Source organism: Pelodiscus sinensis, chromosome 13, assembly GCF_052426305.1.
Source record: "Pelodiscus sinensis isolate ZL-2025 chromosome 13, ASM5242630v1, whole genome shotgun sequence".
NCBI lineage: Eukaryota > Metazoa > Chordata > Testudines > Trionychidae > Pelodiscus > Pelodiscus sinensis.
Genome location: NC_143064.1, coordinates 8,367,997 through 8,382,023, shown reverse-complemented (window position 1 = coordinate 8,382,023; position 14,027 = coordinate 8,367,997). Strand labels below are relative to the sequence as shown.

Below are 14,027 nucleotides of genomic sequence, written 5' to 3'. Positions count from 1 at the left end.
AAGGTACACAAATTGCAATTTGCAATTTGTGTACCTTTTTCTGGAAGAACACCGCAGTGTAGACACCGCAGTGGGCTATGGGGTTAAAATTCAGTATTGGTATGATTCTTTCGTTCTTTCTTTCGTGCTTTCTTTCGTTCTTTCTTTCGTTCTTTCTTTCTTTCTTTGGCTATGTCTAGACTGCAGGCTTCTTTCGAAAGAGGTTCGCTTTTCGAAAGAGCAATCCGCTTTTTCGAAAGAGAGCACCCAGCGAGTCTGGATGCTCTCTTTTGAAGAAGCCCTATTTACATTGAAGAACACCTTCTTTCGAAAGAGGAACTTTCGAAAGAAGGCGTTCTTCCTCGTGAAACGAGGTTTACCGCCATCGAAAGAAAAGCCGCGTTCTTTCGAAATAATTTCGAAAGAACGCGGCTTGAGTCTGGACGCAGGGGAAGTTTTTTCGGGAAAAGGCTACTTTTCCCGAAAAAACCCCTGAGTCTGGACATGGCCTTTCTTTCTTTCTTTCTTTCTTTCTTTCTTTCTTTCTTTCTTTCTTTCTTTCTTTCTTTCTTTCTTTCTTTCTTTCTTTCTTTCTTTCTTTCTTTCTTTCTTTCTTTCTTGTTTATAGTAAATAAAGTGTCCTCTCTATGTGAGCGTTTCCCAGCCTTTTTCATACCATGGACTAACAAAACCATTCACAAACTTTTGGTGGACTGGTAACATTTCATTTGCATATTTGCATACTCATTATGGTAATTAATGTTAAGAGGTCACGTGTTATTTTACATGGCATCAGTATGCACACAATACATGTCACATTGTATCAGTTTGCAGATATCTGCAACACTAAAAAAAAATTCACAGAAAGAATTCCCCACTGGCTGCCCCTCCCCCAGGGGTGACTGGTGCCAGCAGAGGGAGGGGCACCTGCACAGGCATGTGGGGCATGCTATATAGCAACTGAAATTTTGCAGGGGCCTAGAAGCTGGTGCCCCCAAATGCTACCACCAGTCACCTCTGCCCTCCCCCACTCCTGCCCCATGGGGTGTGGGAGCTGCCATTTATCTCCCTTGTCTCCTTCAGTACAACCCCTGTTCTGTGTCTCTCCCTTCCCCAGCCAGGCTGCTCTTACTCCCATAGTCTCCCCCCAGCCTCCCCTCCCCGTATCCTCCCTTTACCTCCCTTCAGAGTTTCCCTCCATTGCACCCTGCTCCCATCTGCCCCATGAGTCTTCCCTGAATCCCCCCCAACCTCCCTTAAGCATCTCCTGTATCCTCCTCCTCCTGCCTCACACATCCCTGTTCCCACTCACCACTCCTATCAGCCCGGGCCCCTCTTCCGCCCCCTCCAGTCCCACCCCCAAGGGCTGGCTCCCTCGTCCCACAGCTCCCCTGGGCCCTGGGCAGGGATCGCAGCCAGCTCCGCTGGAAGTAGCCTGGGGCCAGACCCTCCTCCTGTAGCCCCAGGGCACCAGGGGCCCCACTCCCAGGGGGAGAGGGGACAAGAGAGGGATGTCTCTTATCTGCTCCCCAAGTGCTGCCCGAGCAGGGGCTGGCCAGGGGCGCACTGCCCTGGAAGAGGCTCCTGGGTTGTAGCGAGATTGGCCCTGCTGGAGATTCCCCCTCCCGGCTGCTGCCCAGGCTCCAGGGCCCCACAGCAGCCCTGCCAGAGCTCAGGGATCCGGCCCGGAGCCTGGCCCCAGAGCCACCGTGAGCAATGGCTGCCAGTCACTTTCTGCTGCCCGTCCTGAGCCACTGACATCTGCGCTGCTGCAGCCCCTGTCAGACCCCAACACCAAGAGCCCCTGCCCACGGCTGCTGGGTCCTTGTGTGACATCCGCTGCGCTGCAGCCTGCTGCAGCCCACCAGCCAGCAGTTCGCGGCCCCGTACCAGTCGGTGGCCCAGCGGTTGGGAACCACTGCTCTGTGTAACCACAATGCAAGACACTGGCTGATGGAACTGAGCACATGTTGTAAAGGTAATTGGCATTCTGTTAGGCCTCATAAACCACAGTGTGCCGTGCATTATCCTCTATTTTGCCTTCTATTTACAACACAATACAAGTCACGTCGTGGGCAAAGACTGAAAGCAGCAAAGCACTTTTATGAAGTGCACGGTGTCAAGTGTGTGCCTTTCGCAAACTGATCTTCCTAAGTGACATGGCCTTGGGAGAGCTGAGAGATTCGCATACGCCTTAATTGTGGGGCAGATGGAACATGGTGTTGCCTTTGTACCCTAATTGCATCTATTAAGTCCCATGGGAACCTTAAAAATCCCAGAAATATCTTTTATTTGTTCTATTGATTTTTCGGACAATGACAACAGCCACAAAAAGCTAACACATTGTCGTGTTTCCAGATAAAAGCCTTGGAATCATACTCCAGTGTTAAAGACCAGCTTCTTTAGTACAAAGATCTAGGGTGCATTTTTTGAATGACTTGGGCTGAGGAGATAGGGAGATAGCTAGTCAGAGAGGCTAAGCAGTGTGGCTGCAAACCAATAGTTGCAAGGGAATAAAGCGGTAATTTTGTAAGGATCGCATCTCAAATATGTGACTGTTTTCCTAGTAATAAAACTATTAATCTGTAACTGTTTACTTATCAGGAGGCCATTATGTGATTGATGACCTGAAAATGGAGGTTATCTTTCAATTCATTTGAAATGCAAACTGACTAGCCAATCTATAGCTATTGTGGTATCTTTTTAAGCAAAATCAGGCACCTACCTTGACCTCCTATTTACATTTCTTTGAGAATAAAAATCACATAAAAGCTATCAAGAAACACATTTCACAGCAGGCAAATTAATTGGTTTTACTGTATTTGAATGGAGGGTTTATCAAATAAAACATGCCATGACAGTTAATAGTGTCATTTAGAGGCAGAAAATTATTGGCTTATTTGTTATTGGATAAAAGGAAGGCAAACACTTTGTATTAGGAAGTTTTAATGTGTTTAAAATCCTCATTAGGGATTTATGGACATTCTTGCTTAGTATAGCGCCTCATTAATTTGAGGCTAAACAGTTACTTCTGTGTTTCAATTTCAGTGTTTGGGTTTTTCCCCCCTTTTCTTTTCTTTAATTAGATCTTGCATTAGAGTGTGGTCTTTACATCACTGGAGATGTAGAATTAATTAATGTGATTTATAAATCTAATGGAAGTGAGTTATTCTTAGCTATCCTTTTATTTTAGTGAGCAGTTAAAGCAGAAATACCAGAAGTATGCACATAGACTAGATCCAAGAGATTTCTGAAGCTCAAGAAAAGTATATGACTTCTGCATGGAATACCTTTAGCAGTGTCCCTTGGCATTAATAGAACAACACATTTTAATTTCAAACATAACTAAAAGGGAGGTAGTAAAAAGATCCTATTCCATTTCAGATGTCTTTGTTATAGACTGTCAAAAAAGGGCTACTGTGTAGGTGTGATAAGTGTCATCCAGTGGCAGTTCAGATCATCAGAAGTTTTTTTAATATTTAACAAGGATAAGACCAGGTTTTTTAGAGAGCTGCTTGAATTTGGATCAGTTTCCCATTAAGTTGCAAACGCTAGGCCGGGTCTACACTTAAGGAGAAGGTCAAATCAAGATACACAACTCCAGCTATGTTAATTACTTAGCTGGAGTCGACATACCTTGATTCGAGTTTCCCTTCCATCCTTACAACAGAAGTCTAACAGGAGCCGTTGCCTTCATTGGCTTTGCTTACTCTTCACAGGAGCAGGAATATCATCCCTGATGGGGGAGCCCTATGAGTTTGAGTTAGTGGGTTTAACTAGACCTGCTAAATCGAACTCCAAAAGATCCATTGCGGCATTGTTGATCTGCCCCAGCGTGTAGACATGAGCCTACTCTCCCTGTTTTCATGTTTTGTATAGGAGCAACTTACTTTCTTTTTCATTCAGCAAGTTTTCGGTCGTTTTGTTTGTTGTTTTTTGGGGATTTTTGTTTGTTTGTTTAGCTTGTTTTTTTTTAAACAGAGTTAACCAAACAAAATCTGCAAGTTCATTTTGTTAACATGGACACACAACCACTGATTCTTAACCTTTTAAAGGCTTCTTCCTTGTAGAAAGAGGTTTACCGATGTCGGAAAAAAATCCACTGTTCTATTTTCTTTCGAAAGAACACAATTGCAGTGTGGACATAAGTGAAGTTTTTTCGGAAAAACAGTTGTTTTTCCGAAAAAATTCTGTAGCGTAGATATAGCCCCTTATTCACTTGCTCATTTTCACTGGGCTAGAGCATCGGGTTTGGGGGGCAGGAAGGGGTGAAGTCTCTGGCTTGGGGTGTGAGCCAGAGATAGGGGTGGAGATGAGAGGTTGGGGTGCAGGAGGAAGATCAGGACAGGGGAATGGGTTGGGGTGTGGCAGGAAGTGAATGCTCCATTTGGAGGTGCGAGTTCTTTGGTGGGGCTGAGGGATTTTGGGTTCAGGAGGGGGTTCCGGGCTGGAGCTGAAGGGTTTGGAGTGCAGGAGGGGGTCTGGGCTTGGGAGGGGCTCAGGGCTGTATATTGGGGTGAGGTTTGGGGTACAGGCTCCAGGTGGCACTAGCCTCAGGTGGTTCCCAGAAGCACCCCCTAGGGACCACAAGGCTATGCCATCCACTTCCAGCAGCCACACATAGCTGGATAGAGACCCTGCCTTAGTTCTTCTGTGCAGCCGACTGGACTTTTAACAGCCCAGTCATCCATACTGACTGGAGCCAACAGAGTCCCTTTTTGTCTGGGCGGTCCAGTCAAACTGGATAAAAACATAAGAATGGCCATACTGGGTCAGACCAAAGGTCCATCTAGCCCCGTATCCTGTCTGCTGACAGTGGCCAGTGCCAGGTGACCCAGAGGGTGTGGACCAAAGACAATGATCAAGCAATTTGTTTCCTGCCATCCCTCTCCAGCCTCTGACAAACAGAGGCCAGGGGCACCATTCCTTACCCTGTGGCTAATAGCCTTTTATGGACCTAACCTCCATGAATTTATGTAGCTCCTTTTTAAACTCTGTTATAGTTCTAGCCTTCACAGCCTCCTCTGGCAAGGAGTTCCACACGTTGACTGTGCGCTGAGTGAAGAACTTGCTTTTATTAGTTCTTCTTAGATCTAATCTTAGAACTTTCTTTTATTAGTTGGATACAAGCCAACTCGAGTGCTTATCTTTCTGAAGAGATTGTAGTTTGTAATAGTTTGCTCTTTTCCAATATCGGTGGGGCCTTAAAAAAACAGTTTGGATTGAAATAAACAGAAAGTTTTGGTCACAAGTAAAACTACTGCAAGTGTTACAAATGCCTACTTGATTAAGGCTGGGCAGTGCGATGATATGTTGATTGGTATTATTGTACTGCTGAACTTCCAAACTATTTCAGTCAGTATCCATAAATGACATATAATTCTTTCAGAACTTTGGACTATTCTTTTATATGTATGCACTGACCTTGTCATTTTATTCAGCAGATAGAGGAAATTATTGGAGATGAGCATATTAGGATCATTAGCTTTGTGTAGAAAATTGAAGTTACCTGAAGTTAACAGCTTTGACACCTGAACTAGGGTTTTTTTTCCCCCAAGATCCCATTGAGTTCAGCAGGAATCATTCTATTAACTTAAACAGGCTTCTGATCAGGTCCCAGAATTGTTTTCATAGTTAACTTATTTTACGCATGAAATAGGACTGGATTCTTCTCCCATGAAATGGGCTGTAGATGTGGTTGTATCAGTGAACTGATGTTAGAATTTAGTTCAGTAATTGCAACTTGTTCAGATTCTTTAGTAACTTTGGAGATTGACATAACATCTCCATGGTGCAACATTTATGTAAACGGTGTGTATGGGGGATGCTGTTCTATTTGTGCTGCAGGCATGAATTTTATTATTTGCTTTTTTATATTGTATTTACATGTTTGGTTTTTTTCACGGACTTTTGAATGCCGCAGGGAGATGTTTGTGCAATCTAGTCTTCTCATTGTATTTTAGTTCCTGCATGTTGGAGGTGTTTTGAGAAGGTGGCAGATGTATGTTAATTCAGACCCATAAATGACTCTCTGAGGAATAAATAGCCCTGTGACATAACATGTCTGAATACCAGACAAGTCAGCTCAAATTGGATTTATTTGAATACTGCTGTTTTGATTCCATTCGGGTTCCTGAGTACCCCAAACGCACACAGTCCTGAAATATGTTGGTGATGACTTCATGAAGGAAATAACACCAAGCTAAGCACTTCTTGTTCATTTGCTGCACCTGTTTTAATCAGTTGGCACTCAAGGTAGTAAGGAATACCCAGGAAACTCCCAGCTAGTGAAATTAGCTTGATGTTTATTGCAGGCATCTTTGATCTGAATGTTCCTTTTGGGATAAAATGTTAGTGAAGTCAGAAACAGACAGGAGGACTAAATTAGAAGGTGACCAGGGGACATTGGACCAGTGGGATGGAATGCCATGAAATTCACTACACATGAATACAGAGCAATCCACCTCAGGAGAGGCAATAAATAGCACGGAGACTGCCTGCGGGATAGACTGCCATCTAGAAAAGTAAGAGTGTGAAAAAGGCTTAAGGATGACCGTACATGGAAAACTAACTGGGAGCTGGCAGTGCAAATACCGTTGCAGAAATGGGCAAAACTGCCTTTGGGTATAAATATAAGGGGGAAATAACCTTCGTGCCACTGACATACCATTTCTGGTTCACACAGTTTAGTCCAGATATAGCAAAATCTGATCCAGCACAGAGATGAGCAACAAAAAATGCAGCAATGATGGGAGGATGTGACATCTGTCTTCTTCAGTAGTACCCCCCACTTCTGCTGCCTACCTTTGTTAAGTAATCTTCATGCCACACTTCCAGACAGGTGTTTTGGTTGAAAGCTGTTTGTTAACAAATCCATCACACTAGCAACCTAGAAGGGTTTAGCTGAATGCATACTAAGGGTTGGATTGTAAATTTTACCCGAGCAAAGCCTCTTCTTTCCACCATACCTGGCAAAGTTGCAATTGTTAGTACAGACTAATCCACTTCCCACACGATATTCACTACAGGTGACATTGAAGGAACTGAAGGCAACCATAGAATTAGTCAAGTCGGGTCCTGTCATTGCCATTCTTGGCTTTAGAAGAGTTTTTGTCTTATCACCCTGTAGTGCACAATCAAAATGATTGATCAAGGTGCGTGTAAAGGATTTTTCATGCAAGTAAGTGAAAAATCAATGCATATCCACAGAGGTAAACAGGAGCATTAGCTTAATCTCTCTGAGTCCACAGTGGGTTCTGAGATAAAGGATATTACACAGGAAGTGGATCCGTTGATATGTGTATTTCATGATGCTCAAAAGCAACTGAAGAATGGGCTCTTATTTGCATTTAACATGAAACATTTATGTTTCCAATATGACAGAGATAGGAAAGGTACATTATTTGTTGAATGCCAACTGTGCAACAGTAAAATCAGGGGAATTGTGCAAGAACACTTTGTCCTAATTAAAATACAATCCTTTAGTCCTACCAAGTGGATCGTCCATCGTTTGATACTGACTACAAAACTTGAATGTGAGTTTTCAGGACTAGAATAATATGCACTACTTCCCACAAGCTTTTTGGAAGTTTTTAGTTCTTAGCCGAGTTCTTCTCCCCACTCCTTTCTTATTCCACTCTTTTACAATGTGGTATTTCAAAAAAGTGTCTTCTCCTTTGAAACTTTCATATTGTCAAACACCAAAAGGCACATTATATAATTTTGCTATGTAGCATAATCAAAATCCAAACTCTTGCGAGTTATACATTGTTCAAGACTAGAGTGTGGCCAAGGAATTACCGAATGAATAAATGGAAGGTTATATCAACATTACTCATCAGATATTATAACAGGTCAGCCATGGTCATTTGATTTGCATACTATTAAAACTATTTTCCCTACCTTCTAGTGTTCTTCTTACCTCCTTCCCAGAATTTAACATGTTGCCAATCACGTTATATATTAAACGCTTAGGTTCCACGTCATGTGCTCTTTCATTTGTGAGACTGGTTTTTAAGGTGGAATATTCTGATTGTGTGACCTCTTTTTTCCGCCTAGAAGCAATGTTTTACAGTAAACACAAAATCTTTTGATGCAAAGGAGTTTCAGTGGATTGAAATGAAATTGGAAGAGGTATTCAGTATGCCATGTAATTTGTGAAATCTTTTTGGTATGATTGAAGTCACATTACCTCAGGACTTATCTCTGCAGCTTATGTAATATTAACTGTTCTTTAATCAGAAGTTCATGAATACTCTGCAGAAAGAGAAAAGAGTTCATGATGCGAGCAGCAAGCACTTGGTTTTGACAAAACGTAATTCCTAGAATCGATCCTTCCTGTTAAGTTAGATTGTATTGCTCACAAAGGTAGACAGGTTCAAAAAAGTATGTATAAATCTAACGTCCGAGTGTTTCTGCTTATATGTGACTGCTGATGATAGCTTTAAAAATATCGTCTTGTAGCACTCAAACCACGTGATTTTTCTATATATTAGGAGAATGGTAGAATTTCATATGGGACATTTTCATATGTCTAGTGTCAATAAAATATTTATGTATTATAAATGTTAATAATAATTTCCCACAGCACTAATAGTCCTGTAGACTACAAATATCCATTACCTATATTTCTCTCTGTCCTGATGAATATCTGCATGGATCTTGTAACATGCTATGCAATGCCACTTGGATATGTAAGCTGATTGCAAATGTTTTGGGGCAATTAATCTGCAATTTCTGATTCACACTTTGAAAGGGCTTTTTTCAGAATAGACTAAGAGCTTGTCTATACCTACCCGGAGAGCAATGCTCTGGAGATCAATCTTGAGGGATTTAGTGGGTCTAGTAAGAACCTGCTAAATTGACCCTTGTCAACCCGAGCACTCCATGGGGTTGCAAGGATTAAGGGAAGTCAATGGGAGAGTTTCTACCATCGATCTCCCACTGTGGGGAAGCTGCTTTCTTCTTAAGGTACGTCGACTCTAGTTACACAATTCTCATCGCTGGAATTGCATATCTTAAGTCAACTTTCATCCTAAGTGTAGCATTGGCCTAAGTATCTGAGAGGTGTGCTTTTTGAGTTACTTAAGCTATGGCTACCCTAGAGAGCTTACAGCGACAGGATGCAGCCTTTGCTACTTTAAGTTGGCAGGAGAGAGCTCTCTCATCAATTTAGTTAGTCCACCCCGCAACGAGCGGCGGGAGAAGCTCTTCTCCCAGTATAACTCTGTCCATGTTGTTGCTTTGGTCAGTGTAACTTATGTTGCTGAGAGAGTGGCTTATTCATGCCCCTGAGTGACATAAATGATACCAACTTACGTAGCGGCGTAGATCAGGGGGTCTCAAACTTCATGGCACCACAACTCTTTTCTGACAACAAAAATTTCTACGTGACCCGAGGAGGGGGAATAAAGTCTGAGCCTGCCTGACCATCCAAACAGAGGGGCCAAATCCAACGGCTACATCCTTGGGTAGGGGACCTATAACCTGAGTCCTGCCACTCAGGGCTGAAACCAAATGCTGAGTCCTAGGTGGTGGGCCTCAGGCTTCATCGCTGGTCCTTAGCCAGTCTATTGCCAGACCCACCCCCACCAACTGCTGTCTCTATCAGAGGTAGCAGCGCATGGTGGGCTGCCATGAAGCAGCTTCTGTCCACGGTGAGCCTGAGCCTGCCACAGACAGAGGCTGATCACTGGCAGCAGCCCCTGTCCTTGGGGGTTCTAGCTCCCCACAGACAGAGGCTGCTGCGCGACAGCAGTCCCTGCCAGCCCCATGGACAGGGACTGCTGCCGCAGAGCATCCTCTGTCCATGGAGAGCTACCACCCCACCCTGCTGCCTTAAAACCAACTCCCCTCGCGGACCAGCTCCTGCTTGCCACCCTATGCTGCTGCCTCTGATACAGAGGCAGCAGCGCAGGGTAGAAAGCGGCTTCCAAGGAGCGGGGACAGAGTGCACTGGCTGCTGCACCCGGGCACTATTGAATAGTTGTGTAACCGCTAAATTTTGATGCAGTTACATCCTATCTAACATCCCTAGTCCGGCTCCACTGTTTGAGAACCGCTGGTGTAGACATAGCCTGAGAATGTGGAACAGCACTGTGAAATTAGAAAAAAAAATGGTCTCATTCTATTAAAAAGCCATTAATAATAATGTACTGAAAGACTTACATTGATTTTCTCTATGATATCCCTGTTGTAATAATTACTCTTTTAATGTTTTGCATCAATCTAAATGTTTTCCACTTTGTGCCTGCTCCTGCTTTGGTCTCCCTGTATGACAATCACAGCACTTTGGCATCATGTGCTACCTTAATACACAGGATTCTAAGCAAAGCAATGCCAAAGGGAACAAAAGTTCTGTCAAGACATTAAAAGAAATCTCCTTTGCCATTAACAAAACTGATGCATGATCATTTACAGCTATTAGTGAGTGTTGTCAGCAGAAGCAGGTTGTGATTACGGAATATAAAATAGGTTTCACTAAAGTAAAATTGTGTGTTGATATTATTATTTCTTAAACGTATATAGTGCTGTGCATAATTGTGTATTTATATTTTTATTTCTTAATCTTATATAGGGTGGTGTGTTAGGAGAACTATGTCAAGTAAATAAGAACTGCATTGCCCCAAAAAACTAATCGTTCCAGGGATGCAAATGGAAAATTTCTGCACACTGGAATACAAAGTTTAGTCATGGGTGGTCACTCAATCTGGAAAATATAACCGGGGAGGTGCATTTGGGTTTTGTTAGTTGGGAAGCAGTACATGGTATAGGAAAAAAGGCAAAAGTGCAGGTGAGAAAAGAAGTTAGAAGCTATCAAGAGGAAGAAGGATGAAGGAATGAAAAAAGTGGGTTAGGAGGCAATTAGGGCAGAGATTGGTGAAACAGAAGTTATAAAATGTGCAGGTGATGCTTTCAAAGACACCTGGCATGGAAATCCAGGCCACTGAAATCAATGGCAAAACTTCCATTGGCTTCAGTGAAGTCAAGGTTTTACCCCAGAGCTTGTTAGCTAGACTTTAGTTAGGTAGAATGTAGGGGAAAAGGGATATTTATCTTAACCCAAATGTTCCCACAGGTAGATCCAACATAAGGGCTGGTGGGATGGATAAAGTCAGTAGAATTACTCCTGTTTTAAACAGTGTAACGAAGAGCCACATTTGTCATATTCACTTCTGGGCACTTCATTACTGAGATACTTGATACATTGTAGGAAGTTCAGAAAAGAGAAACAAAATGAAGAGCGAGGGTGGAGAGAATGGGCTATTAGAAAAGATGATACGAATTAAATGCACAGTATACAAGAGGAATAAGAATGATGTAAATATCATGGGGTGATTGGAATAATTAAAGTGAGGGAGGGGGTTATATGTAGAAACGAGGGCATAAAATGAAATGTGGGAAAATACAGCCTATTTGTCAGGGAAAATATCCTGACAGTGAGATCGATAAAGCATGGAATAGTCTTTCAAAGGAAGTGTGGAAGTGCCCTAGCCTAAGACTTTTAGAACTAGATTGGCCAAAGTAGTCAAAGCGTTTGCAGGAAAAGAGTCCTGCAGAAGATGTGATAGGTCGTTCTCGTTTCTCGGTTCTATAATTCTGTTAAGTTGAACAGCCTGCTTGCATCGAGATTTGAGAATTGGGAGGAATATGCAGTTAGTGGCTGTCCTAGCCAATGCGCGGCAGCCTGTGCTGATGTGGGTGGGGACTGAGGAAAAGAGGTGTGGCTATGGGCTAGCTTCGCCTACCAAGCACTAGTAACCAAAGGCAAGGTATATTTTTTTCAAAGGCTTCAAGGGCACCTTTGACAATATCCCCCAAATTGTGGCTGCAGTGTGCACTCAGAGTGACTTCATTGTGCATATGTAACCCACACACCTAGTGGGTATGGTTCATTGTCCCATGCAGTGGCATTTAGACCACTTACAGCGAGGGATAAGAACAAGGGAGCTCTACAGCCTAACCTGAGAGCCAGCTGCCTTTATAGCTCAAGCTGTAGAGGTTCCTACGCTAAGCTCCCCAGGTTCAATTCACCTGGTGATGGTTACACATACTCCCCTGAGTCTAGTGTACCCATGCAAGATAGCCAGAATAAAAACTGTTGTAGATGCATACACCTTAACTGCTACACAGTGTATTTACACACACAGCAAGTGCTCTTAAAATCCTGACAGTTATTCCTCATATGTTTATTTATAGTATTTAGGGTATTTGTGCTCTTTCCTACATTTAGAATGGGTAATTAACAAAGAGCATCAGTGAGATTTAAAAAACTAGACTGCTTACCTGCAAGATTTTATGAACATCTGCCTGTCTTTGTGTGTACATGTGTAGATGTAATGCATATGTTAAGAGATATGGAAGATGTCTCAAAACTCTCCAGATGAATTCATGTGTGCTTTACAGTCTTTAGACGACATGAAACCTGTAATAGGCCCACAAAGTAAGGGTATATCTACACTACAGAGGGTTTTTTTGAAAAATGACCATTTTTCAGCTACATCCACACTGTAATCGTGTTCCTCCAAAAGAAAATCTAAACAACAGAGGGGGTTTTCCAACATTGGTAATCCTCTTTCTATGAGGAAGAAGCCTTTTTCTGAAAGAGCTCTTTTGGAAAAAGGCGTATGTGGATTGGGAAGAGGGAGTTCTTTCAAAAGAAGAGGAAAAAGGAAAATGCACAGGTTCCCTGGTGGCCACTCTATCGATAGTAATCACAGCTGAAATGCAAGATAGCGTCCATTCAGTGTGGATGCTCTCTTTCGAAAAAGCAGATTGCTTTTTTGATGTGCTTTTGCAGTGTGGATGCTCTCTTTTTCTGGAAGATTTCTTCTGGAAAAGTTTCTTCCAAAAGGAGTCTGCAGTATAGATGTAGCCTTAGAGAAGAATCAGCATCTGCCATTAAAATCTATCCAATGTTCTCACGAACTCTGTGTATTGGAGTAACAATTATATCATCAACTTTTATAAAAGATTCCAGCAATTTTAGTCACGGTATTTAACTGTGGGGAAATCCAGGTACTAAGCTCGTTCCAAATTACTGTTTGTAGCAACACACTTAAGAAAATACCTTAAGGAACTGTAGCGATGTATCTTTCAACTGATTCAGATTGATTTAAATTGGAAAATTCCGTTGGTAATGATCATTGGATGAAATGGCTTTCAAATAATGGGGCATTTCTTTGTTAGCTGTGGTTTATTAGATCTGTTTACTTCCTAATTGCTTTTAACCAATAAACTTTGCATTCTGTTACTGACTGACTTTTTTTTTTAAACCTAGGTTAGCCTTCCTAATGACTCCAGCTGCGTGGAAGAAATATTGCGGGTGAGTTTAATCCTCTCTCACCTATATCATCTTCTAATTATAGTTCTGGTGTCTCATATTTGTTCAGTAAGCTATACAGAGCTCATAATGTTGATCCACCATGTAATGAAGACAAGCCATAGTGTGAACAAAATGACAGAATCTAGCCATAGACTAATAGGGCTGACTAAAGCTGGCTATATTCTGTACAGATACATCAGTGTGAATTCAGAGTTATTTCAGCATAACCAAAAAGTTTACTAGTAAGGCTGCTTGTCAAACACTTTGGCAATCTCTGCTCAAGAGAGAACCAGGACTAGTGTATTTCTGAGGTGCACTTGCAAAGCAATGTGGGGAACTTTCTCAGAGCCAGCTGGTAATATGCCTGGATCCAGCTTGTTATGTCAATCCCCCTTGAGTGCATTTCACTCCTTGGGATAGTTAGGAAAAGCAAGGAGACTAAGGCCACGTCTTCATTTGCCACACTAAAGATCGATCTTCTGGCGTTCGATTTAGCAGGTCTAGTTAAGACTCGCTAAATCAAATGCTGAGGGTGACTCCAGTCAGCACCAGAACTCCTTGCAACGAGTAAGGGAAGCTGACAGGCATGTTTGCACTTATGAATCCCCTCTGTGATAATGGCACCAAACTCAGCTTAAGATAAGATGACTCCAGCTATGTATTTTATGTAGCTGGAGTTACGTACCTTAACCCAACCTTGCAGGTCTAGTGTAGATGTGGCCTA

The 14,027-nt window shown here is 42.5% G+C and overlaps 1 protein-coding gene across 4 annotated transcripts in view; it reads left to right on the top strand.

Moving 5' to 3' along the window:
* AFF2 (ALF transcription elongation factor 2) overlaps positions 1–14,027 on the top strand; it is a 463,868-nt gene that overhangs the window by 240,327 nt on the left and 209,514 nt on the right. For all 4 annotated transcript variants that reach the window (XM_075941078.2, XM_075941079.2, XM_075941077.2 and 1 more), the window contains one exon: positions 13,259–13,303. In XM_075941078.2, the coding sequence (XP_075797193.2) occupies positions 13,259–13,303 (45 nt within the window). The remainder of the gene's footprint in view (positions 1–13,258; positions 13,304–14,027) is intronic.